Raw genomic sequence first — 26,370 nt, 5'->3', positions numbered from 1 at the left:
GGGATTTCACCATATTGGCCAGGCTGGTCTTGAAATCCTGAGCTCAAGCAATGCCCCCGCCTTGGCCTCCCGAAGTGCTGGGATTATAGGCATGAGCCACTGCGCCTGGCCTGCAGCTGATGATTCTCTCCCACAGCTGCCTTATCTCGATTTCACGTGCGTGAAGATGTTTGTCTGAGCACTCAGCAGCAGCTGAGTCCTACTGAGTCCTACTCTGAGCTGGCTCCATGCTGGGATCCATCCTTCTCTAAAAAGGATCTAAGAGGTCCTCATCTTCATGACCTAAGGATGACCTCAGCTACAGAAATGTGTTCTCAACCGGGTGCGGGGGCTCACACCTGCAATCCCAGCACTTTAGGAGTCTGAGGCAGGAGGATCATTTGTGCCCAGCAGTTCAAGACCAGCCCTGGCAACATAGCAACTCCTTGTCTCTACCAAAAAAAAAAAAAAAATTTAATTAGCCAGGCGTGGGAGCACACGCCTGTAGTCCCAGCTATTCAAGAGGCTGAGGAGGGAGGATCGTTTGATTCTGGGAGGTCGAGGCCACAATGAGTTATGATTGTGCCACTGCACTCCAGCTTGGGTGACACAGTGAGACCCTGTCTTAAAAAATATAAAATAATCAGGAAAAGAAACAAATCTAAAATAACTTTTGTTATACTGAGCATTATTTTTACCTTAAATAGGTAATCAGGTTTCAGAAGAAAATCAGCATGAAGAGCTTCCGATTTCTTTTGAAGCATCAGTGGATTTTACTGAAGATTTACCAATCTACGACCATCACCCCACACCTTCCCTTCCTGCAGGTGCTCAAATGGGCAACTTACATGATAGGTACAACCGCCTTGAAAGGCTGCGAAGCCTTCTCCCTCATACAGCCCACGAACCTTTTCCCCTTCATAGCTACAAAGAAATAAAGGTAATTCAAGGTAATGAACAATGTGAATAAACCCAAGTGACAGTGGGTTAAACTATATAACTATGTAATGGGAAGAATGAAGTCAGAAAAAAATATATATATATATATATATACACAGAGCTAGAAAGTAGAAGAGGTTACCAGGGGTTTGAAGGTGGGGTGAGGAATGAAGGCATTTCGGGGTTTTTTGTTTGTTTTTTGGGGATTTTTTTTGCGATGGAGTCTCACTCTGTCGCCCAGGCTCGATGGAGTGCAATGGCGTGATCTCAGCTCACTGCAACCTCCGCCTCCCGGGTTCAAGTGATTCTCCCGCCTCAGCCTCCTGAGTAGCTGGGATTACAGGCACATGTCACCACGCCCAGCTAATTATTGTGTTTTTAGTAAAGACGGAGTTTCACCATATTGGCCAGGCTGGTCTCAAACTCCTGGCCTCGAGTGATCTGCCCGCCTCAGCCTCCCAAAGTGCTGGGATTACAGGCTTGAACCACCGCACCTGGCCAAGAGTTACTATTTAATAGATGGTCGTACAACACTATGAACGTACTTAATGCCATTGAATTGTACACTTAAGATAGTACATTTTGTTATATGTTTCACCACAATAAACTATATATACACGCGCCATGGGACTCTATGTTTGCTATTTGGGTGATGGGCTTACTAGAAGCCCAAACCTCAGCATCACACAACATGCCCATGTAACAAACCTGCACATGTAACCCCCTAAATCTAAAATAAAATAAAATTTTAAAATACATAAAATTACCTTCAGGCCAGGCACAGTGGCTTACGCCTGTAATCCCAGCACTTTGGGAGGCTGAGGCAGGTGTCTCACCAGAGGTCAGGAGTTCGAGACCAGCCTGGCCAACATGGTGAAACCCCGTCTCTACTAAAAGTACAAAAATTAGCCAGGCATGGTGGCGGGCACCTGTAATCCCAGCTACTCAGGAGGCTGAGGCAGGAGAATTGCTTGAACGCGGGAGGCGGAGGGTGCAGTTAGCCAAGATCACGCCACTGCACTCCAGCCTGAATGACAGAGTGAAACTCCTTCTCAAAATAAAATAAGATAAACTGCCTGACTGGCAGTGTTATACCCGATGGCACCCCCATTAAAATCACCTTTCCACTATGAGTTTGGTCAGAATGGACTCTTCGTATTGGGTGGCATCTTCGTTCTGCTGAACGTTTCGGGGGTCTTTTTTGGGTTTCATTTCATTGAGCTGCATTCCCAGCAATGGGACACCAGCTGGGGACATCTCTTGCCTAGTGGTGTTGCCATCTTGTTTGGAAAAGTCTAGGTTATCAGAGAGAGATGAGGGAGAGCGGGCAGACTTCTCCCCTTTTTTGTCTGCTTTTTTCTTTTCTTTCACCATTGCCTTGGGAAGATCCAATGGTTACTTGAATCAAATGATTCCTTTGGTTCACAGCTGCTTGTTTCAAAGCACTGATGAGTTTTATCTGAAAAATAAAAATTACATCTCCAAACACTTGGGGTTTTCATTTGTAGTTAAAATTTTAGTTTTGCAACACAATGTCATTATCATTCTCCTGCCAAAGTCTGAAAAATTAGTTACCAGGGCCGCGTGTGGTGGCTCACACCTGCGATCTCAGCACTTTGGGTGGCCGAGGTGGGAGGATCATGTGAGTCCAGGAGGTTGAGATGAGCCTAGGCAATGTAGTGAGACGCCCCCTCTTTACAAAAAATAAAAATAAATTAGCCAGGCGTGGTGGCACATGCCTGTAGTCCCAGCTACTAGGGAGGCTCAGGTGGGAGGACTGCTTGAGCCTGGGAGGTCGAGGCTGCAGTGAGTGGTGATCACACCACTGCACTCCAGTCCGGGTAACACAGCAAGACTCTGTCTCAAAAACAATAATAATTACAAGTTTCAAGTACCATCAGTTTAGAAAAATACAACCTCAACATCGCATTGGTTGTTCCTAAAATTTTTTTATTTTTAATTTTTGAGACAGAGTCTCACTCGTCACCCATGCTGGAGTGCAGTGGCACAATCACGGCTCACTGCAGCCTCAACCTCCCAGGCTCAGGCGATCCTTCCACCTCAGCCTCCCAAGTAGCTGAGACCACAGGCATGCATCACCACACCTGGCTAATTTTTTGTAGAGACAGGGTCTTGCTATGTTGCCCTGGCTGGTCTGGAACTCCTGAGCTCAAGCAATCTGCCTGTCTCAGCCTCCCAAAGTGCTGGGATTATAGGTATGAGCCACTGCACCTGGCCCTAAAAATTAAATTAAGTTGGAACCATTGTCTAGCATTGTTTTTTGAAAGGTAACCCTACACATGAAAAAGGCTACTTCACCTCTCAGGTCTTGCATGCAGCCAATTCACACTTTAAAAGCCCCTCTCCAGCCAGGTGTGGTGGCTCATGCCTGTAATTCCAACACTTTGGGAGGCCAAGGCGGGTGGATCACGAGGTCAGGAGATTGAGACCACCCTGGCTAACACTGTGAAACCCCGTCTCTACTAAAAATACAAAAAATTAGCCAGGCATGGTGGCACATGCCTGTAATCCCAGCTACTCAGGAGGCTGAGGCAGGAGAATCACTTGAACCCAGGAGGTGGAGGTTGCAGTGAGCCGAGATCACACCACTGCACTCTAGCCTGGGCAACAGAGCGAGATTCTGTCTCCAAAAAAAAAAAAAAAAGCCCCTCTCCTTATAGGTCAGCACTGTAAAGTGTGCAAGAGCTGGATTTGGGGTCCTGCATTGCCCATTACCAGTTCTATGGGTTTATTTATTTATTTATTTACTTATGTATTTATTTATTTTTGAGACGGGGTCTCACTCTCTTGCCCAGGCTGGAGTGCGGTGGTGCGATCTTGGCTCACTGCAAGCTCCACCTCCCGGGTTCATGCCATTCTCCTGCCTCAGCCTCCTGAGTAGCTGGGACTACAGGCACCCGCCATCACACCTGGCTAATTTTTTTTGTATTTTTAGTAGAGACAGGGTTTCACCGTGTTAGCCAGGTTGGTCTCGATCTCCTGACCTCATGATCTGCCTGCCTCGGCCTCCAAAGTGCTGGGATTACAGGCGTGAGCCACCAGGTGTGGGTGCCCAGCCCAGTTCTGTGTTTTTTGGGGTTTGTTTTTTTTTTTAGACAGAGTCTAGCCCTGTCGTGCAGGCTGGAGTGCAGTGGCAGGATCTTGGCTCACTGGCTAACTGCAACCTCACTGCAGGTTCAAGTGATTCTCCTGCCTCAGCCTCTCGAGTAGCTGGGATTACAGGCACCTGCCTCCACACTCAGCTAATTTTTGTATTTTTAGTAGAGATGGGGTTTCACTGTGTTGGCCAGCCTGGTGTCGAACTCCTGACCTTGTGATCTGCCTGCCTTGGCCTCCCAAAGTGCTGGGATTACAAATGTGAGCACTGCGCCTGGCTGGTTTCCCTTTTTTTTTTTTTTTTTGAGACAGGGGTGTTGTACATTTTGCCCAGGCTGGTTTCAAACTCCTGGCCTCAAGCAATCTTCCCACCTTCTCCTCCCAAAGTGCTAGCTTTGCAGGCATGAGCCACTGAGCTCGGCCAAGTGCTGTGTTCTGAAGCAAGTTGCTTAATCTCCTCTGCCTCACAAACAGAAATAACAGTAACTTGTCTCATAAAAATTAAATCGATGACACACAGAAAAATCCCTAAGTACAGGATACAGAGCAAAGTCAATAAATTGAGTGATTATCTCGTCCCTTTCCTGTTTTCAAACTTGAAATCATTGGTTTCCTGCTCCCTCTAGCACTGCCATCGATTGAGCGCCTCTCATATTCCAGACAAGCAAGGACCGGTGTGGTGGAGTTGCGTTTCCAGCGCATTGTTGCTTGAGCTGTATTTCCAGCGCATCGTTGCTCGAGCTCCGTTTCCAGCGCATATCTTTGCTTGTCTGGCATACGAGCTGCGGTGCAGGGTTTCACAGCCATAGTTTTCATGGCTTTCTTAATCTGGCCCCGCTGAAAGCACCCTGGTCCATCAGGCAGGATGCATAGGTGAGCCCTGTGGTGAAGGCCAGGTCTGGTCCCTTTTCGTAGGCCCCGACGGGTGCAGTGGGCACTTCTTGCCCTCTTCTTCCTGGATGCCATCCTCTGGACACCCCACCCTCCAGCTGAACCCATCTCCAGCCTTCTCTCTTCCTCCATTATTTATTTATTGAGAGAGGGTCTCGCTCTGTCACCCAGGCTGGAGTTCAGTGGCACAGTCTTGGCTCACTGCAACCTTCCGGGTTTAAGTGATTCTTCTGCCCTAGCCTCCCAAGTGGTTGGGGTTACAGGTGCCCGCCACCACTCCCGGCTAATTTTTGTATTTTTAGTAGAGCCAGGGTTTCACCATGTTGCCCAGGCTGGTCTCAAACTCCTAACCTCAGGTGATCCGCCCGCCTCGGCCTCCCAAAAGTGCTGGGATTACAGGCGTGAGCCACCGCGCCCGGCCAAGCCTTCTCTCTTCCTTCCAACACCGCCTTGCTCCTTCCCGCCCCTCCCCGACTACTGTCTCAGTGAAGCCGCCCCTGGGTGCCCTAGCCCACCCAAGGTGCTCTCACCTCTAAATTTAGAGGGGCCTTTACTACGAGCTTTTCGGTCCTCTCTCAGTGACCTACAAATCAAGCCAATTTCGTTTCTCAGTGTGTTTCCTAATGTTTCTTCTGTTCTCCTGGGCTTAAGGAGAGGCCGTCTCTCTCCTGTGTCTACGGTGAGCCGGGAAGAATCGGCTCCCTGCACTGGTCTGCCCGGCCTAGGCCCTCCTCGCCCATCACGCACGTGCTCGGGTCCTGGGAGGCCGCGTCAGTCCGGCCGGGAAGGAGCAGGACCCGGTCGCCACGGCTGTGCCGGCGTACGCAGGACCGCGGCCTGGGGCGCTCACCTCGCTCCTGGAGCCCACAGATCTCGCCGCGCTCGGGCTGAGGTGTTGCCGGGCTCTCAGCGTCGCAGACCCGGCTCCGGTCTCCAGGCAACCGCGGACGCCAACAGGCCCACCCTGTGCTCTTAAAGGGGCCGCGCGCCAGCGCCAAGCAGGTGTCCCGCCCTTGCTGGTCCTGAAGGCCGGGGGAAAGGCTGGGCGCTGGAGGCCGCAGGCCAGGGTTTTCCCAGCTCTGCTAACTGCTTCATCATAAAATAGGAATAACGCAGGCATTAGTTTTCCATTGCTGCCGCAAATTACCATAAATTTAGTGGCTTGAAGCAACACAAATTTATTACCCTACAGTATGTAAATTAGTCCCACAGTGCTGGTTCCTTCCAGAGGCTCCGGGGGAGAATGTGTTTTCTTGCCTTTTCCAGCTTTTCCAGAAGCGGTCCCCAACCTTTTTGGCACCAGAGACCGGTTTCGCGGAACACAATTTATCCATGGACGGGGGTCGGGGAGGGATGGTTTCAGGATGATTCAAGCGCATTGCATTTATTGTGCACTTTATTTCTATTATTACATTGTAACATATAATTAAAGAATTCTACAACTCACCATCATAGAGACTCAGTGGGAGCCCTGAGCTTGTTTCCTGCAACTGGACAGTCCCATCTGGGGGTGACGGGAGATAGTGACATCATCAGGCATCAGATTCTCACAAGGAGCGTGCAACCTACATCCCTCGTGTGTGCAGTTCACAATAGGGTTCCTGCTCCTATGAGAATCTAATGCCCATCGCTGATCTGACAGGAGGCGGAGCTCAGGTGGTAACGCCAGCGACGGGGAGTGGCTATAAATACAAATGAAGCTTCGCTGGCTTGCCGGCCCCTAACCTGCTGCACACCCTGCTTCCTAATAGGCCATGGACCACTACTGGTCTGTGGCCGGAGTGTTGGAATCCCTGTTCTAGACGCTGCTTGCAATCCTTGACTACCTCCTTCCATCTCCAAAACCAGCAAGGCAGCCTCTCTCTGGTCAGCAGGGAAAGGTCTCCACCTTTGAAGGACTCACCCAATGGACTGGGCCCACCCAGACAATCCAGGATAATCTCTCTGTTGCAAGATCCTTAACTCAGCCAGGCATGATGGCTCACATCCGTAATCCCAGCACTTTGGGAGGCTGAGGCGGTTGGATCACCTGAGGTCAGGAGTTCGAGACCAGCCTGGTCAACATGGTGAAACCCTGTCTCTACTAAAAATACAAAAATTAGCCGGTATGGTTCTGGGCACCTGTAATCCCAGCTACTCGGGAGGCAGAGGCTGTAGTGAGCTGAGATCATGCTATTGAACTCCAGACTGGGCAACAAGAGCAAAACTTCATCTCAAAGAAAAAAAAAAAAATCCTTCACTCAATCACACCTGCCGAGTCCCTTCTGCCACGTGAGGCAGCGTGGTCACAGGTTCTGGGGATTAGGACACAGCTGTCTTGGGGGCTGTTATCCTGCCACATCTCCCAATCTGCAGAGTTCATAAGTGGGATCCTGCAGACCACGCCAGCACAGTGCCAGACACGATGGCACAGTTACTACTGTACTGCCTCCTCCATCTAAGGGATTCTAAAGCAGGAAGGGGAGCCGCCCACAGTCTGGGGAAGGGGTGGGGGCAGCAGGGGGAGCCACATCTGTCATCTCTGGGCCCCCAAGAGGGCATCTTTACTTCCATTTTCAGCCCAGTTCAAACAGGACAAGGTTCCATGAAAACTATTTGAAAAGACAGACAGGGATTCTTATATTCCCAGAACCATTCAAGGCCAGTAACTGGAATGTTCTACAGTTCACACCCTGAGGAAACCAAATCACAGCAACAAATTATGAGAAATCAAACTCTTTTTGTTCCCCTGCGAGGACAGCACTTTGCGACCTTGGCCGCACAGAGGAATGTTTCAAATAGTGACCCCTGTCCCATCCAGTCATTTTCTTCCAGCCGGGCAGAGAATCCCCCTTGTTTAAAAATTTAATGTGAATCAGGGCTGAGAATCACTAACTGAAAAGGACCCTAATTTTAAATTTATGAAATTAAACAAAGATGAATTTGATTATTGTTAAGGGTTGAAAGTTATAGACTAAACTATGTCCAGCCAGAGCAGAGGCCTGAGTAACTTCCAAAGTGGTTTGTTTTTTTTGTTTTGTTTTGTTTTGTTTTGTTTTTTTGAGACGGAGTCTTGCTCTATCACCCAGGGTGGAGTGCAGTGGCACAATCTCGGTTCACTGCAACCTCCGTCTCCTGGGTTCAAGCGATTCTCCTGCCTCAGCTGCCCGAGTAGCTGGGATTACAGGCATGCACCAGCACACCTAGCTAATTTTGTATTTTTAGTAGAGGCAGGGTTTCTCCATGTTGGTCAGGCTGGTCTCGAACTTCTGATCTCAGGTGATCCACCTGTCTCAGCCTCCCAAAGTGCTGCGATCACAGGCATGAGCCACCATGCCCAGCCCAAGTGTTCTTATTTTTATAAAACGTGTTCTTGCCTGGACACACACACACGAGCGCATGCAAACACAGAGAAAAAAAAAATTTGCAAGCAATGCTCCATCTGGTTTGAAAAGGTTCTCAAGATCACTTTTAAATGGGTCTGATGTGTATTTTTTTTAAGTAGCAGGTTCATTTTAAAACAAAAAAGGTTAGTGAAGACCCTGTCTTTCAAAACATAAAAGTCTGCAATACAACCGATCATTCCATACAGTGACTACGGTCAGTTCTGAGAAATGACACCCAGGTTGGCAATGTGTCTCATGGTTGGCCTTCCATGGGGACAGTTCCAGGGGTGGTCCATCTCCCCCATGTGGGTGATCAGTTTCTTCATCTCGCTTGTGTTAAGAGCAGTCCCAATCATCACCTGAGTGTGAGACACAATGGTTCAATGTTTTAGTAGTTTTTTGAGGTCAGAATGGCAGCTCTTCAGAAGCATTCTTCTCTAAAATAAGGCTGGACAAGATTACAGCTCAAAAACCACCTTCCCTGAAAAATCCCTGAAAAACCTTCCCCCAGAGAAGCCTAGGTTCTAGATCTCAGCCCTCCACCCTTCTGTGAAATCAGGCCCCTTGTGGCTCCTTCAAGGTGGCACCACCTCCACTCCAGAGACACGACCACACCTGTCTCAGCAGCCACCCTGCCCTCTCACCCTGGCAGGTGCAGCAGCCTCCCGGCAGGCCTCCCTACCCCACTGCGACCTCTCCGAGCCGCTCTCCACTCAGCAGCCAGTGATTACTTTTAAAGGGCTGTCAGGTTATCCATTCCACTTCACAGCTCTCCCCCTCACCTGAATAAAAGCCTCCATCTGTCCCCTGACTTGGCCCTCGCTGGGCTGTGCCTGCACCCCCACCTCCAAGCACGAATGCCTCCCTTCCTCACCCCAGCTGCACTGCTACTCCCTTCCTCTTGCACAGGCCCATCACGTAAACACCTGCCTCGGGACTGCGGCACTCCCGGGACCCTCTCTCCCAATGGGTGCAGGCGTCACTCCCCCTCTGTCGAGCTCCGGCCTGCTGCCCATAGCACTCCAGCCCTGGCCCTGCTGCCTCCCTGCCATGGGTCCTCTGACAGGAGAGGAGACAAGACTAAAGCCCTCTGTCACCTTCCTTCTTCCTGCAGCACCCTGAGGGCTCGCCATGTGCCAAACACAGTCAGAAGGCCGGGGTGACAGCAGGTTGGAGGAGGACAGACAATCAACAAGTCAACAGAGAACCAAGATAGGTGGCGCCCAGGCGAGGCGGCCTGCTCAGGTGTGGGGAGGGGGTGAAGGGTGACGGTGGCAAACCCAGGTAGAGGAGAGTAGGGAGAAAGGGTGTAAGGCGGGGAGGAGACTGAGGCGAGCGTGGAACTGGAAGGCAGCTCCATGGCTGGAAGCGTGGTGGGGAGGTGCGGCTGGAAGGGTGAGCAGGGCTCAGAGCAGGGGCCTCCTGGGCAGGCAGTGACAACACCGGAGGTGGACGGGTAGGCCAGGGCGGGGAGGGAAGGAGCAGCCTGTGGTTCCCCCGGCCACTGAGTCACACTAAACTCAGGACATCAAAACTGCCCGGCTATGAGCTCAGCTCCACACTCTCACTCACAGACTCCAAGACTGGAAGGTCCATATTATGCCTTTTATTTTGGCGAGGTCGGGGGTGGTGGGGAGACTCTGTCTCCCAGGCTGGAATGCAATGGTGCGATCTTGGCTCACTGCAACTCCGCCTCCCAGATTCAAGCAATTCTCCCGCTTCAGCCTCCTGAGTAGCTGGGATTACAGGCGCCCACCACCATGCCCAGCTAATTTTCGTACTTTTAGTAGGGATGGGGTTTCACCATGTTGGTCAGGCTGGTCTCAAATTGCTGACCTCAGGTGATCAACCCTCCTCCGCCTTCCAAAGTGCTGGGATTACAGGTGTGAGCCACCACACCCAGCCCATATTAGGTCTTTATCCAAGAAACACTGTGGCTAGAAGTCAGACTGTGGGCCCTCTTCTAATTAAACTCTGCCCTTGAGTCATTTCATCTAATCTCATGGCTGTAAATTACACCTGAAGCTCACACAGCAGGCTCCATCCCACCCACTCCCCACGTGGGCCCCCAGCTGCTGCTCTCCCCGGCTGCCGCAGTCATGGCACCCCTTCCAGTCTGTTCTCTCTCCAGCAACTGCAATCATGGGGCTCCTTCCAGTCTGTTCTCTCCAGTGGCTCGCGCCACACACAGCACAGACCCCCAGGGTCTCGGCATGACCGGCAACACTCTAGGTGGCTGTCCTCTGGACGCCGCTCTGCTCACTCCCTTCCCCTCTCCAGGGACACAATCAGCCTCTGGCTTCAGTCTTGCTACTTCCTCCGTTTGGAAAGTTCTTACCCAAGAGGGCTCCATTCTACCTTTTTTTTTTTTTTTTTTTGAGACAAGGTCTTACTCTGTCACCCAGGCTGGAGTGCAGTTGCGTGATCTTGGCTCACTGCAACCTCGACCTCCCTGGCTCAAGTGATCCTCCCACCTCAGCCTCCTGAGTAGCTGTGACTACAGGCACATGCCACCACACCTGGCTAATCTTTTAATTTTTTGTAGACATGGGGTCTGCCTGTGTTGCCCAGGCTGGTCTCTTAACTCCTGGCCTCAAGCAATCCTCCCGCCTTGGCCTCCCAAAATGCTGGGATTACAGGTGTGAGCCACCATGCCTGGCTTCCATCCCACCTTTTAGATGGCAGCTGAGATGCCACCTGCCCAGATGCCATTCCCTGACCACCATCTCACCTGGTCACCATGTTTTTCTCTTGTCATTTCCTGTCCCAAAACGCTGTTTTAGGCCAGGCGCGGTGGCTCATGCCTGTAATCCCAGCACTTTGGGAGGCCAAGGCAGGTGGATCACGAGGTCAGGAGAGGGATACCAGCCTGACCAACATGGTGAAACCCCGTCTCTATTAAAAATATAAAAATTAGCCAGGTGTGGTGGCATGTGCCTGTAGACCCAGCTACTTGGGAGGCTGAGGCAGGAGAATCGCTTGAACCCGGGAGGCGGAGATTGCAGTGAGCTGAGATCACGCCACCGCACTCCAGCCTAGTAACAGAGCGAGACTCCGTCTCAAAAACAGACAAAGAAAAACGCTGTTTGAATCTCTTGACTGTGCTTACTGGCATCTAATGGGTGTCGTTTATTTGTGGTGATGCCTATTTCTCCCCACTGTCTGCTCCACAGGGGCAGGGGCTGCAGCTGCCTTGTTACCTCTGTGTCCCCAGCACCTGGAGCAGGGTGGGCCCCACAGCAGGGGCTCAAGGAGCATCTGCTGAATAAATAAAGGAATGGCGTCCTGGCCTTTCCCAGTGGCCAGCTGATACAGAGTCACTTTTCTTGGACATCAGGCTAATCCCCACTGCAGGCGTAACCACTGCTACCACCTTCCCACACCAACCAGAGCAGCGGCAGTGACGCCACGTGCAATGACAACCACAGCACCCTGTGAAGCACCTGCTGCCTCGATGACTCTGCAGAATCTTGTCCAATGTCACCGAGTCCTGGCAGCAGCAAATCTTTATCTACCAATGTTGTTATGACCCATCACGTCCATAGACGAACAAGGTGCCTCAAACGCTGACTGCGTTGGAGTCAGACAAAGCTCTGAGATAGAATACTGGCCGGGCACGGCGGCTCATGCCTGTAATTCCAGCACTTTGTGAGGCTGAGGCAAGGGGCAAAAGGAGACCACATTTCTACAAAAAATGTAAAATTAGCTGGGCATGGTGGTGCATGCCTGTGGTCACAACTACTTGGGAGACAGAGGCAGGAGGATCGCTTCAGCCTGGGAGGTCAAGGCTGCAGTGAGCTGTGATTGCGCCACTGCACTCCAGCCTGGGGGACAGAGGGAGACCCTGTCTTAAAAAACAAAAAAAGAATTCTGTTTTGTTTTTTTTTTTGAGATGGAGTCTCGCTCTGTCGCCCAGGCTGGAGTGCAGTGGTGTAAACTTGGCTCACTGCAAGCTCCGCCTTCTGGGTTCACACCATCCTCCTGCCTCAGCCTCCCGAGTAGCTGGGACTATAGGCGCCCCCCACCACGCCCGGCTAATTTTTTTGTATTTTTAGCAGAGACGGGGTTTCACTGTGTTAGCCAGGATGGTCTCGATCTCCTGAACTCGTGATCCGCCCGCCTCAGCTTCCCAAAGTGCTGGGATTAGAGGCTTGAGCCATCGCGCCCGGCCAAGAATGCGCTTAACAGAGGTAACAAAAGAGCAATAATTATGAGTTGAAGGTCACAGAGAATGCAGACGACATAGATGCTCAGCTACGATGTTGCACATAGCTCTCCACAGGAGAGTACTCAGTAAACTACAAAGGAGAGTACTCAATAAACTACACAGGAGAGTACTCAGTAAACTACACAGGAGAGTACTCAGCAAACTACACAGGAGAGTACTCAGCAAACTACACAGGAGAGTACTCAGTAAACTACACAGGAGAGTACTCAGCAAACTACACAGGAGAGTACTCAGTAAACTACACAGGAGAGTACTCAGTAAACTACACAGGTTCAGTGGTACATTTCTCCATGTGGGATCTACTTGTTGGGATCTGAGTTTACTTCTCTATGTGGTTTAATTTCCCACACGAAAATCCATGACCTCTTCTTATAACTTTGCTGAAGACAAGACTTTGGTTTTACCTGATACTATCACACCTGACCTTTGTGAAGTAGTCAGGGTGAAACATTCCAGTTTCACCAAGGGGAGAGAAACAACAAATTCTGCAGTGACTATCTTAGAATAATTTTTATATTTTATTTATTTATTTATTTGTGAGACAGAGTCTCACTGTCTCATTCTGTCACCCAGGCTGGAGTGCTGTGCAGTGGCACAATCATGGCAGCCTCAATCTCCTGGGCTCAAACGATCCTCCCACCTCAGCCTCCTGAATAGCTGGGACCACAGGCATACACCATCAAGTCTGGCTAATTTTTTACATTTGTTGTAGAGACAAGGTTTCACCATGATGCCCAGGCTGTAAAATGGGGGCTGTAAAATGACCCCTGGCAATCACAAAGGCGTTTAACTACCTTGAGCAAATCAGGAGCTGAGCTGAGACCCTCCTCACACTGCAAGCTTGAGCAGCTGAGCTGACAGCTGGGCTTTCTTTACTTACCGACTTCCGACAGGCTCTGGAGGCAAACATCTGCTTGACTCGGGAAGGCCGGCACATGACCCCAGGGCTGTCGCTCAGCATAAAGATCAGTTCATCGATGTCCTGGGGTCCGAAGGTCCAGTTTTTACTAGTTGGCAAGGAAATCAGTTTAGCCCTTTCAGTGACTGGAGCTAAAAGAATACAATTTTGAGAAAAATCCATGACTTGACAAACAGGTTTCACTTGAAAGCTACTTAGGATGAACATCTGAGGCTGGGCGTGGTGGCTCACGCCTGTAATCCCAGCACTTTGAGAGGCCGAGGTGGGAAGAACACGAGGTCAGGAGATAGAAACCATCCTGGCTAACATGGTGAAACCCCGTCTCTACTAAAAAATAGAAAAAATTAGCTGGGCGTGGTGGCAGGCGTCTGTAGTGCCAGCTACTCGGGAGGCTGAGGCAGGAGAATGGTGTGAACCTGGGAGGTGGAGCTTGCAGTGAGCCGAGATCGGCGCCTGGGCGACAGAGCGAGACTCCATCTCAAAAAAAAAAAAAAGAATGAACATCTGAAAGACAGGACAGTCACAAAATGCTTTTTGGGGGAACCTTTTTCATCTTTTATAAAATAAAAAAACTGGTCTATATGACCTGAAAGATTATTCCCAGCTCCAAAAAGACAAGAATCTATAGCTGTAATTTTTTTTTTTTTTGAGACAGAATTTCACTCTTGTTGCCCAGGCTGGACTGCAGTGACATGATCTCGGCTCACTGCAACCTCTGCCTCTCGGGTTCAAGCGACTCTCCCACCTCAGCCTCCTGAGTAGCTGGGATTACAGGCACCCGCCACCATGCCCGGCTAATTTTTGTATTTTCAGTAGAGATGGGGTTTCACCATGTTGGCCAGGCTGGTCTCGAACTCTTGACCTCAGGCGATCTGCCCGCCTTGGCCTCCCAGAGTGCTGGGATTACAGGCATGAGCCACCACACCCAGCCGCTATAGTTCTAATTAGTAACTTACCATTTTCATCGATAACAAAATCAAAGCCATTCTATCTAAATATTTCCAGATTTTCTATCAGAACAGCTTCATTAAGAGCAGTTAAGTTGAGAGTCTGAGGCCTGAAAAACACAAATATGATTCAAACCATATCCTGAAGTCAAACGTTTTGCTTTACAGCAGAAATGAAATTAAAACAATACTGTATTTTGAATTCATGTCAAAATAACAACATGAATAACAACACTACTCAGCTAAGTGTCACAAAACTTCCTGAGAAGTTCCTTTTAATTTTCTCTTTCTTAAAGTTCTTCTTAGAAGTTAAAGTAGCTACAGGCCAGGTGCGGTGGCTCACGCCTGTAATCTCAGCACTTTAGGAGGCAGAGGCAGGCAGATCTCTTGAGGCCAGGAGTTTGAGATCAGCCTGGTCAACAAGGTGAAACCCTCTCTCTACTAAAAATATAAAAATTAGGCCAGGCATGGTGGCGCGCACCTGTAGTCCCAGTTACTTGGGAGGCTTAAGCAGGAGATTCGTTTGAACCCAGGAGGCAGAGGTTGCAGTGAGCCAAGATCACGCCACTATACTCCAGCCTGGACGACATGACAAGACTCTGTGTCAAAAAAAAAAAAAAAAAAAACCCACAAAAACAAAAATTAGCTGGAAGTAGTGGCTCATGCCTGTAATTCCAGCTACTCAGTAGGCTGAGGCACTAGAATTGCTTGAACCCAGGAGGCGGAGGTTGCAGTGAGCTGAGATCACACCACTGCACTCCAGCCTGGGCAACAGGGCAAGACTCTGTCTCAAAAAAAAAAAAAGTTACAGTAGCTACAAAAGTAGTTTGCTTTTTCCTTAGCCTGCCACCCCAATGACTCCCACTTTTTCTGAATCCTTTCCTTAAGGATAACAATATCACAAAAATGCTATTTTTCCTCCTTCTAATAGAGAATTTGAAACACTGGGTTAGGTCATTGCCGGCATTTATAAACAGAATGAACAGACAGCATTTATTTTGCTATCCTGTTCCTTCCTCTGCCTGCATTATATCTCCATCCTTCTCTCTCCTCCTGGATTTACTGCGTGCTTTTTTTTTTTTTTTTTTTTTTACTTTTTGTTATTTTTTCAAAGATAGAGACAGGGTCTCACTATGTCGCCCAGGCTGGTCTCAAACTCCTGGGCTCAAGCGATCCTCCCACCTCGGCCTCCCAAAGTGCTGGGATTACAAGTGTGAGCCACTGCATCCAGTCCTGAGTGCTGGATAAGACAAACACTGCTAAAGGCAGGAGACAGCTGGTGAGCAAATACAGGCTTGGTCCTGGAGCCAACAGATTACTGGGGAAGAAAGACGTTGAGCAAATACTCAGGCAAGTCAATTATGATGACAAATGACAGGAAGGTCAGGAAAAAGCACCCAGTGTCATAAGAGAGACTTCACCCTGGGGTCAGGAAGTGACCTTTGAGCTGAGTCTGGGGACAAGAGAGTTAATCAGGTAATGGGGGAGAAGTGGGTGCAGGGTGCAAGGCAAGTATTCTAGACAGAAACAACAATCTGTGCCAAGCCCCAGGATGGACCGCTGACGTTTGCAGAGCCACACATAAAGATATCCTTCATTCTGCTTAGCGGCCACATAGGGATTCAGCAGGCCTGCCAAGGGAAAAAGAAAGACGGCCAGAGAGGCTTGAGTACAGGGAACAAGGGGAACAGGAAAAGCTACAGAGGTCAACAGGGCCACCCTACGCAGGGGCTGGCAGGGCAGGGTGGAACTGGGTCTTTATCCTTCAATCTTGAAGTGTGGTCTATCTGGGACCCTAAGTGATCTGTGATTACCTGGGCCAACTTGAAATGTCACAGACGAGAGGTTATCTTTGCTGAATGGCTAAAAAATACAAGACCTCAGCTGGGCATGGTGGCTCACGCATGTAATCCCAGAATTTTGGGAAGCTGAGGTTGGTGGATCACCTGAGGTCAGGAGTTCGAGACCAGCCTGACAAACATGGCAAAACTCCCTCTCTATTAAAAATACAAAAATTAGCCAGTGTGGTGGCGGGCGCCTGTAATCCCAACTACTCGGGAGGCTGAGGCAGGAGAATCGCTTGAATCCAAGAGGCAGAGGTTGCAGTGAGCCAAGATCATGCCACTGCACTCCAGCCTGGGCGAAAGAGTGAAACTCTGTCTCAAAAACACAAAAACAAAAAACCTCTATTAAGAGGAACAGGGAAGCGATATAAAGTAGCTTACTAAATGTCTATTATTACCATTGCCTCCTACTGAGAATAAAAACAATTCATGCATTCCACAGGAGAGTACTCAGTAAACTACAAAGGAGAGTACTCAATAAACTACACAGGAGAGCACTCAGTAAACTACACAGGAGAGTACTCAGTAAACTACACAGGTTCAGTGGTACATTTCTCCATGTGGGATCTACTTGTTGGGATCTGAGTTTACTTCTCTATGTGGTTTAATTTCCCACACGAAAATCCATGACCTCTTCTTATAACTTTGCTGAAGACAAGACTTTGGTTTTACCTGATACTATCACACCTGACCTTTGTGAAGTAGTCAGGGTGAAACATTCCAGTTTCGCCAAGGGGAGAGAAACAAATTCTGCAGTGACTATCTTAGAATAATTTTTATATTTTATTTATTTATTTATTTGTGAGACAGAGTCTCACTGTCTCATTCTGTCACCCAGGCTGGAGTGCTGTGCAGTGGCACGATCATGGCAGCCTCAATCTCCTGGGCTCAAACGATCCTCCCGCCTCAGCCTCCTGAATAGCTGGGACCACAGGCATACACCATCAAGTCTGGCTAATTTTTTACATTTGTTGTAGAGACAAGGTTTCACCATGATGCCCAGGCTGGTCTCAAACTCCTAAGCTCGAGGGATCTGCCTGCCTCAGCCTCCCAAAGCTCTGGGATTACAGGCGTGTCCCTGCATCCAACCTGCAGTGACTATCTGACTTCTGATTACTCTACTGTCAATCAACGCTGGCGCACAGGCTGTCTGTCTTTCTGAACACACACATTCCATACACTACCCATACTACTCCATACTATCAATTGCCCTCATCAGAAGGATCTTCTGGCTAGCCAGTGATCAACATTTTTAATAGCTAAAAAGGTCTGATACTTAGAGAACATGTTAACCATGTGAACTTGGGCAGGTTACTCAACCTCTCTGTGTGTGCCTCAGTTTTATCACTTGTGGAATGGTGATGGTAACAGTAACAACCTCATAAGTTTTTGAGGATTAAAGGAACTAATACACATACATTATTTCAACAGTGCCTGGCAGATTCTAGGCATTCACTAAATGGTAACTATCACTACTATTATGTAAAAAGTATAAAAATCTGCTATATGAATACTTATGGAAAAATACATATATACATATAGACACGCATATAAACTATTAGGTCTCTTTTTTTTTTGAGATAGAATCTCGCTCTGTCGCCCAGGCTGGAGTGCAGTGGTGCGATCTCGGCTCACTGCAACCTCTGTCTCCCAGGTTCAAGCGATTCTCCTACCTCAGTTTCCTGAGTAGCTGGAATTACAGGCATGCACTGTCATGCCCGGCTAATTTTTTGTATTTTTATTTTTTATCACTATTACTATTTTTTGAGTTGGAGTTTCACTCTTGTTGCCCAGGCTGGAGTGCAGTGGCACGATCTCGGCTCACTGCAACCTCCGCCTCCCGGGTTCAAGCGATTCTCCTGCCTCAGCCTCCCAAGTAGCTGGGACTACAGGTGCCCGCCACCATACCTGGCTAATTTTGTATTTTTAGTAGAGACAGTTCTCACCATGTTGGTCAGCCTGGTCTCGAACTCCCGACCTGAAGTGATCTGCCCACCTCAGCCTCCCAAAGTGCTGGGATTACAGGTGTGAGCCACCGTGCCTGGCCTTTTTGTATTTTTAGCAGAGACGAGGTTTCACCACGTTGGCCAGGCTGGTCTCGAACTCCTGACCTCAGGTGATCCGCCTGCCTCGGCCTCCCAAAGTGCTGGGATTACAAGTGTGAGGCACCGCACCTGGCCAATTAGATCTTTTTTATTTTTTACACCCCTTCTTCCTAGATCTCTTCTTTTTTAAAGTAGATACGAGGTCTTGCTGTGTTGCCCAGGCTGGTCTCAAACTCCTGGCCTCTTGCGATCCTCCTGCCTCGGCCTCTATTAGATCTTAAATTTGAGGGAGAATCTGGGAATGAACACTAAACACACTCACGCTATGAGCCTCTGCCCCTGGAGCACGGTGTGCTGTTGCAGCATCTCAAAGTTATACTTCTCATCCGTGGCATGCTGGTCCACTATGAAGATATCCTTATTCAGTTTGATTATTATAAATCCCAGGTTAAACTGACCAATGATTTCCATTTCTGCAAATATCGTTTTACTACAGGTAGAAAATGTTAATTATGAGACATTTTACAAGATTATTTTTCTGATTATGTTATAGAACACTATAATAAAAAAAAGTCAAACAATACAAAAACAAAATAAAGTCCCTAGCCATCTCGCTTTCTTTTTTTTTTGAAACAGAGTCTCGTTCTGTCACCCAGGCTACAGTGCAATGGCACAATCTTGGCTCACTGCAACCTCCACCTCCCGGGTTCAAGTGATTCTTCTGCCTCAGCCTCCTGAGTAGCTGAGATTACAGGTGCGCCACCATGCCCAGCTAATTTTTGTATTTTTAGTAGAGACAGAGTTTCACCATGCTGGTCAGGCTGGTCTCGAACTCCTGACCTCATCATCTGCCCGCCTTGGCCTCCCAAAGTGCTGGGATTACAGGCGTGAGCCACTGCGCTCGGTTTAACCATCCCACTTTCTAAAGATAACATTAATTATTCATTCATCCAACTCTCCGGAGAAGACATCAGTTGCTACTATTAACAATTTAAATGGAATATATCCTTCTAGACCCTTGTCTCTATATATAATTTTTTTTAATTTTAAAAAACAAAAATGGAATCTTAATTCTCCATTCTGTCATCACTATTAAGTGATGACAGGTCTGAAAGACGTTTTCAGACCTGTACACATAGATCTACTTCATTATTATTTCTTTTTTTTTTTTTAAGACGGAGTCTCACTCTCTGTTGCCCAGGCTGGACTGCAGTGGCACAACCTTGGCTCACTGCAACCTGCACCTCCCAGGTTCGAGCGATTCTCCTGCCTCAGCCTCCTGAGTAGCTGGGACTACAGGCATGCACCGCCAAGCCCAGCTAATTTTTTTATTTTTAGTAGACATGAGGTTTCACCATGTTGGCCACGCTGATCTCGAACTCCTGACCTCAAGTGATCCACCTGCCTCAGCCTCCCAAAGTGCTGGGATTACAGGCGTGAGCCACTGCACCCAGCCTACTTCATTCTTTTTAATGGCCACATAGGAATTCATTGCATGGATGTACCATAATTTGTCTGACAAATCCCCTATTAAAGGACATTTCAGTTGTTTCCAATTTCAATAGTGCACTCAAAGCTGCAACAAATACTTCTGTGCATAAACCTACTCATCTGTGGGTGTATTTCTGTGAAATAGACGCTAGAGGTAGAACTACATATGTACTTTTTGATGGGAAATCTGTGAAAAGTCACACTCCCACCAATGGTGTCTAAGAGCACCTTTTTGCCAATGCTGGATATCAATCCTTCTCATCTTTGCCAGGCCCACCACTGGGTCCTTTGCTGGGTGGCTTCAACATCTAATGTCATTAAATACTAACTTAGTCAATCTGGACAAAAGAAAGACACCACTCCAACCTTCACACGAGAAACTGACACTCATTCTCAGTCCCACACAATTAAACCCAGTGAAAACGGATTTTCCGCAGTATCAGTGCGGTGACTACAAGAAATGGCTCTGTTAAAGCAGCCATGGACGTTTTCTGGTTCTCACCTGGTGGGCTGAGCTGAGGATGAAAGGAGCTGTAATGTAATCCCAGCATTGTGGGAAGACAAGGTGGGCAGATCATTTGAGGTTGGGAGTTGAAGACCAGCCTGGCCAACATGGTGAAACCCCATTTTTACTAAAAACAAAAAATTTAGCCAGGCGTGGTGGTAGGCACCTGTACTCCCAGCTACTTGGGAAACGAAGGCAGAAGAATCGCTTGAACCCGGGAGGCAGAGGTTGCAGTGAGCTGAGATCGTGCCAGTGCACTCCAGCCTGGGTGAAAGAGCGAGACTCTGTCTCAAAAAAAAAAAAACAAGGAGCTGATAATTGTTGTTTCTTTCCATATGTGCTCCAGGAAGACCCAGTCCCATGCCACCATGTTTGTCACCATCACAATCAACCACAGGGGACAGTTTGGTGAACTGTGAGACCTCCACATGACGTGGATTACTGAGCCCACATTTCCTATGGTGAGGGGCTCCACACAGAGCTCAGATCCAAGTCATAACCAAACCAATCCCCAAATCCTATCTTTCAGGGTCTGTTTCCTGGTACCGATTCCATATCAGGCAGAGTGCAATCAATCAAGAGACAAAAACCACACCAGTGATTTTAACAGGGACTTTTTTTTTTTTTAAGACAGGGTCTTGCTCTGTCACCCAGGCTGGAGTGCAATGGTGCAATCTCAGCTCACCACAAACTCTGCCTCCCGGGTTCAAGCAATTCTCCTGCCTCAGCCTCCCGAGTAGCTGGGATTACAGGCATGCACCACCATATCCCACTAATTTTGCATTTTTAGTAGAGACAAAGTTTCTCCACATTGGTCAGGCTGGTCTCGAACTCCCGACCTCAGGTGATCCACCCGCCTCAGCCTCCCAAAGTGCTGGGATTACAGGCGTGAGCCACCGTGCCCGGCAGAAAAGGAACTCTTGTAAGAGTCCGCTACCCACTCAGGCTGACTTTCAGACCTCCTTGGAGCAGGAGTGGCCGCAGCCTGCTGGATGGACAGAAGCTGCCGGAGTGAGTGATGACGCGGGAACTCCTGCACCGCAGGAGGGAAGGAAAAGAACATCCCAGAAGCATCCCAGACACCAGCACAAATACCACCTCCCTTGGCGCCAATCCCAGGCTCTCCCGGGAATTGTCTGAATATGACCTGGTTCCCAGTACATAGATAATCTGTTCAAAAGCTGGTGCTGGCCTAAGAGACCCAAGTCTTCCATGTGTTTGGAGTCTATGTCCTGCCACAGAGAACAGGATCTGGCCAGGCGCAGATGCTAGAATTACAACTGCACACTACCGTGCCCAGCCAATTTTACTGTAGAGACGAGGTCTCCCTATGTTGTCCAGGCTGGTCTTGAACTCCTGGGCTCAAGTGATCCTCCCTCCTTGGCTTGGCCTCCCAAAGTGCTGGGATTACAGGCGTGATGAGCCACCACACCCAGCCTCAAAATACTCTTAAGTAAAAACTTTACCTGGCCGGATGCGGTGGCTCACACCTGTAATACCAGCACTTTGGGAGGCCAAGGTGGCTGGATCACCTGAAGTCAGGAGTTCGAGACTAGTCTGGCCAACATGGTGAAACCCTGTTTCCACCAAAAATACAAAAATTAGCCAGGCATGGTGGCGTGCACCTGTAATCCCAGCTACTCAGGAGGCTGAGGCAGGAGAAACGCTTGAACCTGGGAGGTGGAGGCTGCAGTGAGCCAAGATCGTGCCACTGCATTCCAGCCCACACAACAGAGTGAGATTCTGTCTCAAAAAAATAAAAAATAAAAATAAAAATTTAAAATAAAAAGTAAAAAGTTAAAACTTTATCTTATCTCTTTTCTTAGTTCATCTTCGGTTGCTTGATTTTCTCCAGGACAAATCTTTGCCCTAAACTTCCTGTAATTCTGGTCACCTTCACTTTGCTGTGCTTCATGATGTAACTGCTTTATTCGTTTAGCTAAAGAACTCATAGAAAAGTCCAGGGAAACAACTTTCTTATTAATTTTAACAGCTACGTCAACCTGAGAGGTTGACACGTTCTGAGTATTTACTAACTTTTGACGAATGTCAGAATTGGAAAGAATTTCTTCTTTTTTAAAACGCTTTGTTTGGGGATGCAAGATTAGTTGGCTGAGGCAAAACTCGAAATTTACATCTGGTATCTTCCGGGTTTGAATGGCAGTCCACATCTGAAAAGGAGTCGTCAGTTTCAGGCGCTTTCTCCAGCGAGTCCCCATGTTCCTTCGAGCCCCTGTCCCCTGGGGAGCTGGCCGCACACTCGCTGCTGCAGTGACTGCCCGTGTCTGGGATGCTGAACCCCTCAGAATCCACGGAAGTGCTGCCGTGCCCCGAGTCCTTCTCCACCTCCGATCTGTCCGTAGGGTCACTGGGTCCCTGACTGGAACTCGCTGCCTCTTTCTGAGGTCTCAGGACACCTCTGTCAGAGATGGCATCTGAAGTGCAAGAAGATGGCATACCCTTTTCTGTCCTAGAGGGCTCCTTCTTGGTTCTGGAGTCTTTGGGCTGTGAGGCTTGTTCTCTGTTGTGTGATGAAGAGAAAAGGCCTCTCGCAGTCTGGAAATGGACACATCCCTTTTTTCTTCTTAATGAAGGGGAATGATCCTGCTTTTCTACCACGGGCTTTTCCAAATCCACTGCATGCATTTTTATTAAGCTACCTAAGCAAACGTGGACGGAGAAGAGGGTCAGGGACTATCCTGAAATGGTGAGAGGACGTGCTTATGTGAACAGATACTTCACAAAAGAGGAGATCCACATGCTAATTACACAGATGAACACGGTTCAATGTTCAAAATAAAACTATAGTATGGGCCAGGTGTGGTGGCTCACGCCTGTTATCCCAGCACTTTAGGAGGCCAAGGCAGGTGGATCACATGAGGCTAGGAGTTCAAGACCAGTCTGGACAACATGGCAAAACCCTGTTTCTACTGAAAATACAAAAATTAGCCGGGTGTGGTGGGGCACATCTGTAATCCCAGCTACTTGGGAAGCTGAGGCATGAGACTCCCTTTAGCCCGGGAGGCAGAGGTTGCAGTGAGCCAAGATGCCACCACTGCTCTCCAGCCTGGGTGACAGAGCAAGATGCTGTCTCAAAAAAAAATAAAAATAAAAATAAAAACAACACAATATGATGTGGCCATATACTCACCAGAATGCGTAAAATTAAAAAAACAACAAATGATCACAAAGATCAGGATCAAGTGGAATGCTTGAATACCTCTTGTAGGAATGAACCTGGTACAGCCGGTTTGAAAAGTTATCGGGGAATACCTCCTAAATCTGAATGTACGCACACCTGCAACCCAGCATAGCTACTCCTATCAGAAGTGCCTATTGGCTGGGCACAGTGGCTCACGCCTGTAATCCTAGTCCTTTGAGGTCAGGAGTTCAAGACCAGCCTGACCAACATGCTGAAACCTCGTCTCTACTAAAAATACAAAAAAAATCAGCAGGGCATAGTGGAATGCACTTATAATCCCAGCTACTAGGAAGAATGAGAATGAGGCAGGAGAATCACTTGAACCTGGAAGGCGGGGATTGCAGTGAGCCAAGATCACTCCACTGCACTCCAGCCTGGGTGACAGAGTGAGACTCCCTCTCAAAAAAAAAAAAAAAAGAAGTGTCTATCTCTATGCTCGTCAAAAGACGTGGATGAGGATGTTCATGACAGCATTCTTCATTATAGCCCCAAACTGGAAACAATTCAAATATTCACAAATTATGATATCTGACTATAATGGAACACCGTAGAGCGAACAAATAAATGAATTTTGCCACATGACTTGGGTGAATCTCACAAACAAAATAATGAGAAAGAAACAAATCACAGAAAAGGACAGACTGAATAACTTCAAATTAAAAACAGATTAAACTACAGTTTTGGTTTTTGTTTGTCTGTCTGTTTTTCTGAGACAGAGTCTTGCTCTGTCACCCAGGCTGGAGTGCAGTGGCATGATCTCAGCTCACTGTAAGCTCCGCCTCTCGGGTTCACGCCATTCTCCGGCCTCAGCCTCCCGAGTAGCTGGGACTACAGGCACCCACCACCACGCCCGGCTAATTTTTTATATTTTTAGTAGAGACGGGGTTTCGCCATGTTGGTAAGGTCTTAAACTCCTGACCTTAACTTATCCGTTCACCTCAGCCTCCCAAAATGCTGGGATTACAGGGCGTGGACGGTGAAACCCTGAGTAAGACCCCGTCTCAAAAAAAAAAAAGCTTACATGACCATAAATTGTTGTCTCATTCCAGTCATAGCAGAGCTGTATAATTTATTTTATTCTTTCAGGCACTGGTCACTAGTTGTACTGAAATGCCAATGGAACTTACCTGAATCAACAGAAATGTGAAGAGCAACAAATGGATACTGCTGTCGATTATATACGTGGTAGACCTCATTCACAAGTCTGGAGACCTGCACAAAATACAAGGAGTAGAAAACAATAAATGACAAATGTTCCCGGCCCCCCACATTCTAACAACATACTGTTCTAACCAACCAGCATGTTCTTAGAAGGGGATACTTGTTTTGTTTGAGACAAGGTCTTGCCTTGTCACAGGCTGGAGTGTAGTGGAGCAATCATGGCTCACTGTAGCTTCAACTTCCCAGGCTCAAGTGATCCTCCTGCCTCAGCCTGCCATGTAGCTTGGACTACAGGCAGGATATTTTTTTCTTTTTTTTTTTGAGATGGAGTCTCGCTCTTGTTACCCAGACTGGAGTATAATGGCGCGATCTTGGCGCAGCACAACCTCCGCCTCCGGGGCTCAAGTGATTATCCTGACTCAGCCTCCAGAGTAGCTGGGATTACAGGCACACGCCACCACGACCAGATAATTTTTGTATTTTTAGTAGAGACAGGGTTTCCCCACGTTGGCCAGGCTGGTCTTGAACTCCTGACCTCAGCTGATCCGCCTGCCTCAGGCTCCCAAAGTGCTAGGATTACAGGCGTGAGCCACTACACCTGGCCTAAGGATACATTTTTTAACAGCTTTATTGAGATATGACTAACATGGAATAAACTACACATATTTAAAGTGTGCAATTTCATAAGTTTTGACATATACACAAACACCTGTGAAACTATCCCCACAATCAAGATAATGAATATATCCATCACCAAAAGTTTCCTCACAACTCTCAAAGTGTTATTTCTCGGCAGGGCGCGGTGGCTCACGCCTGAAATCCCAGCGCTTTGGGAAGCCGAGTCGGGCAGATCACAAGGTCAGGAGATTGAGACCATCCTGGCTAACACAGCCAAACCCCGTCTCTACTAAAAAAAATACAAAAAAATGAGCTGGGCATGGTGGCGGGTGCCTGTAGTCCCAGCTACTCAGGAGGCTGAGTCAGGAGAATGGCGTGAACCCAGGAGACGGAGCTTGCAGTGAGCCAAGATCGCGCCACTGTACTCCAGCCTGGGCGACACAGCGAGACCCCGGAAAAAAAATAAAATAAAGTGTTATTTGTGTAATCATAGATTCCTAAAACTGAATCTTTTTCCAACCTAAAGCTGCTCTCCGAGAAATTCTAGTGAAATGCGGGCACAGCTTAAATGTTCGTAAAACACATTCAATGTACATAGAAAAGTATTCATGACATTAAAATGTCATTAGAAATAAACCAAAATATCACATTATTAATAGTTATAATTAATAATTATTAATCCATCACTCTATAGGTTAAAAAATTTAGAAGTTCAACCACATCTGGCAGATTACAAGCAAACTCTAAAGCATCATTGAAAAACAGGGGCCGGGAGCAGTGGCTCACGCCTGTAATCCCAGCACTTTGGGAGGCCGAGGCAGGTGGATTGCCTGAGCTCAGGAGTTCTTGACCAGCCCAGGAAACACAGTGAAACCCCATCCCTACTCAAATACAAAAAATTAGCCAGGCATGGCAGCATGCACCTGTAATCCCAGCTACTCGGGAGGCTGAGGCAGGAGAATTGCTTGAACCTGGGAGATGGAGGGTGCAGTGAGCCGAGATCATGTCACTGCACTCCAGCCTGGGCAACAGAGCGAGACTCCATCTCAAAAAAAAAAAAAAAGAAAAACAGAAAGTATTACTGAGGTACAATGTTGTGTTACTAAGATACAAACTCAA

General features: G+C 48.1%; 1 protein-coding gene and 1 pseudogene across 17 annotated transcripts in view; both read right to left on the bottom strand.

Annotated features, from left to right (window-relative positions):
- Window positions 1-5,848, bottom strand: part of LOC100450350 (radial spoke head 10 homolog B) — a 45,911-nt gene extending 40,063 nt beyond the window's left edge. For 5 of the 17 annotated variants that reach the window (XM_054560173.2, XM_054560168.1, XM_054560177.1 and 2 more), the window contains exons 1-3: window positions 5,457-5,848; window positions 2,039-2,377; window positions 828-903 (exon numbers count right to left, since the gene is read on the bottom strand). In XM_054560173.2, coding sequence (XP_054416148.1) covers window positions 828-903; window positions 2,039-2,292 — 330 coding nt within the window. In that variant the 5' untranslated portion in view covers window positions 2,293-2,377; window positions 5,457-5,848. Of the gene's footprint in view, window positions 1-677; window positions 759-827; window positions 904-2,038; window positions 2,378-2,493; window positions 2,607-5,456 lie in introns of those variants that run through there. The other 12 variants (XM_063725629.1, XM_054560167.2, XM_063725628.1 and 9 more) reach the window with 8 other exon arrangements.
- Window positions 5,849-6,304: 456 nt separating this feature from the next.
- Window positions 6,305-26,370, bottom strand: part of LOC103891060 (mismatch repair endonuclease PMS2-like) — a 31,112-nt pseudogene continuing 11,046 nt past the window's right edge.

The sequence above is a fragment of the Pongo abelii genome, chromosome 6 (assembly GCF_028885655.2).
Source record: "Pongo abelii isolate AG06213 chromosome 6, NHGRI_mPonAbe1-v2.0_pri, whole genome shotgun sequence".
Lineage (NCBI taxonomy): Eukaryota > Metazoa > Chordata > Mammalia > Primates > Hominidae > Pongo > Pongo abelii.
The sequence above is the reverse complement of the archived record's forward strand: the minus strand, read 5'-3'. Positions and strand labels throughout refer to the sequence as shown.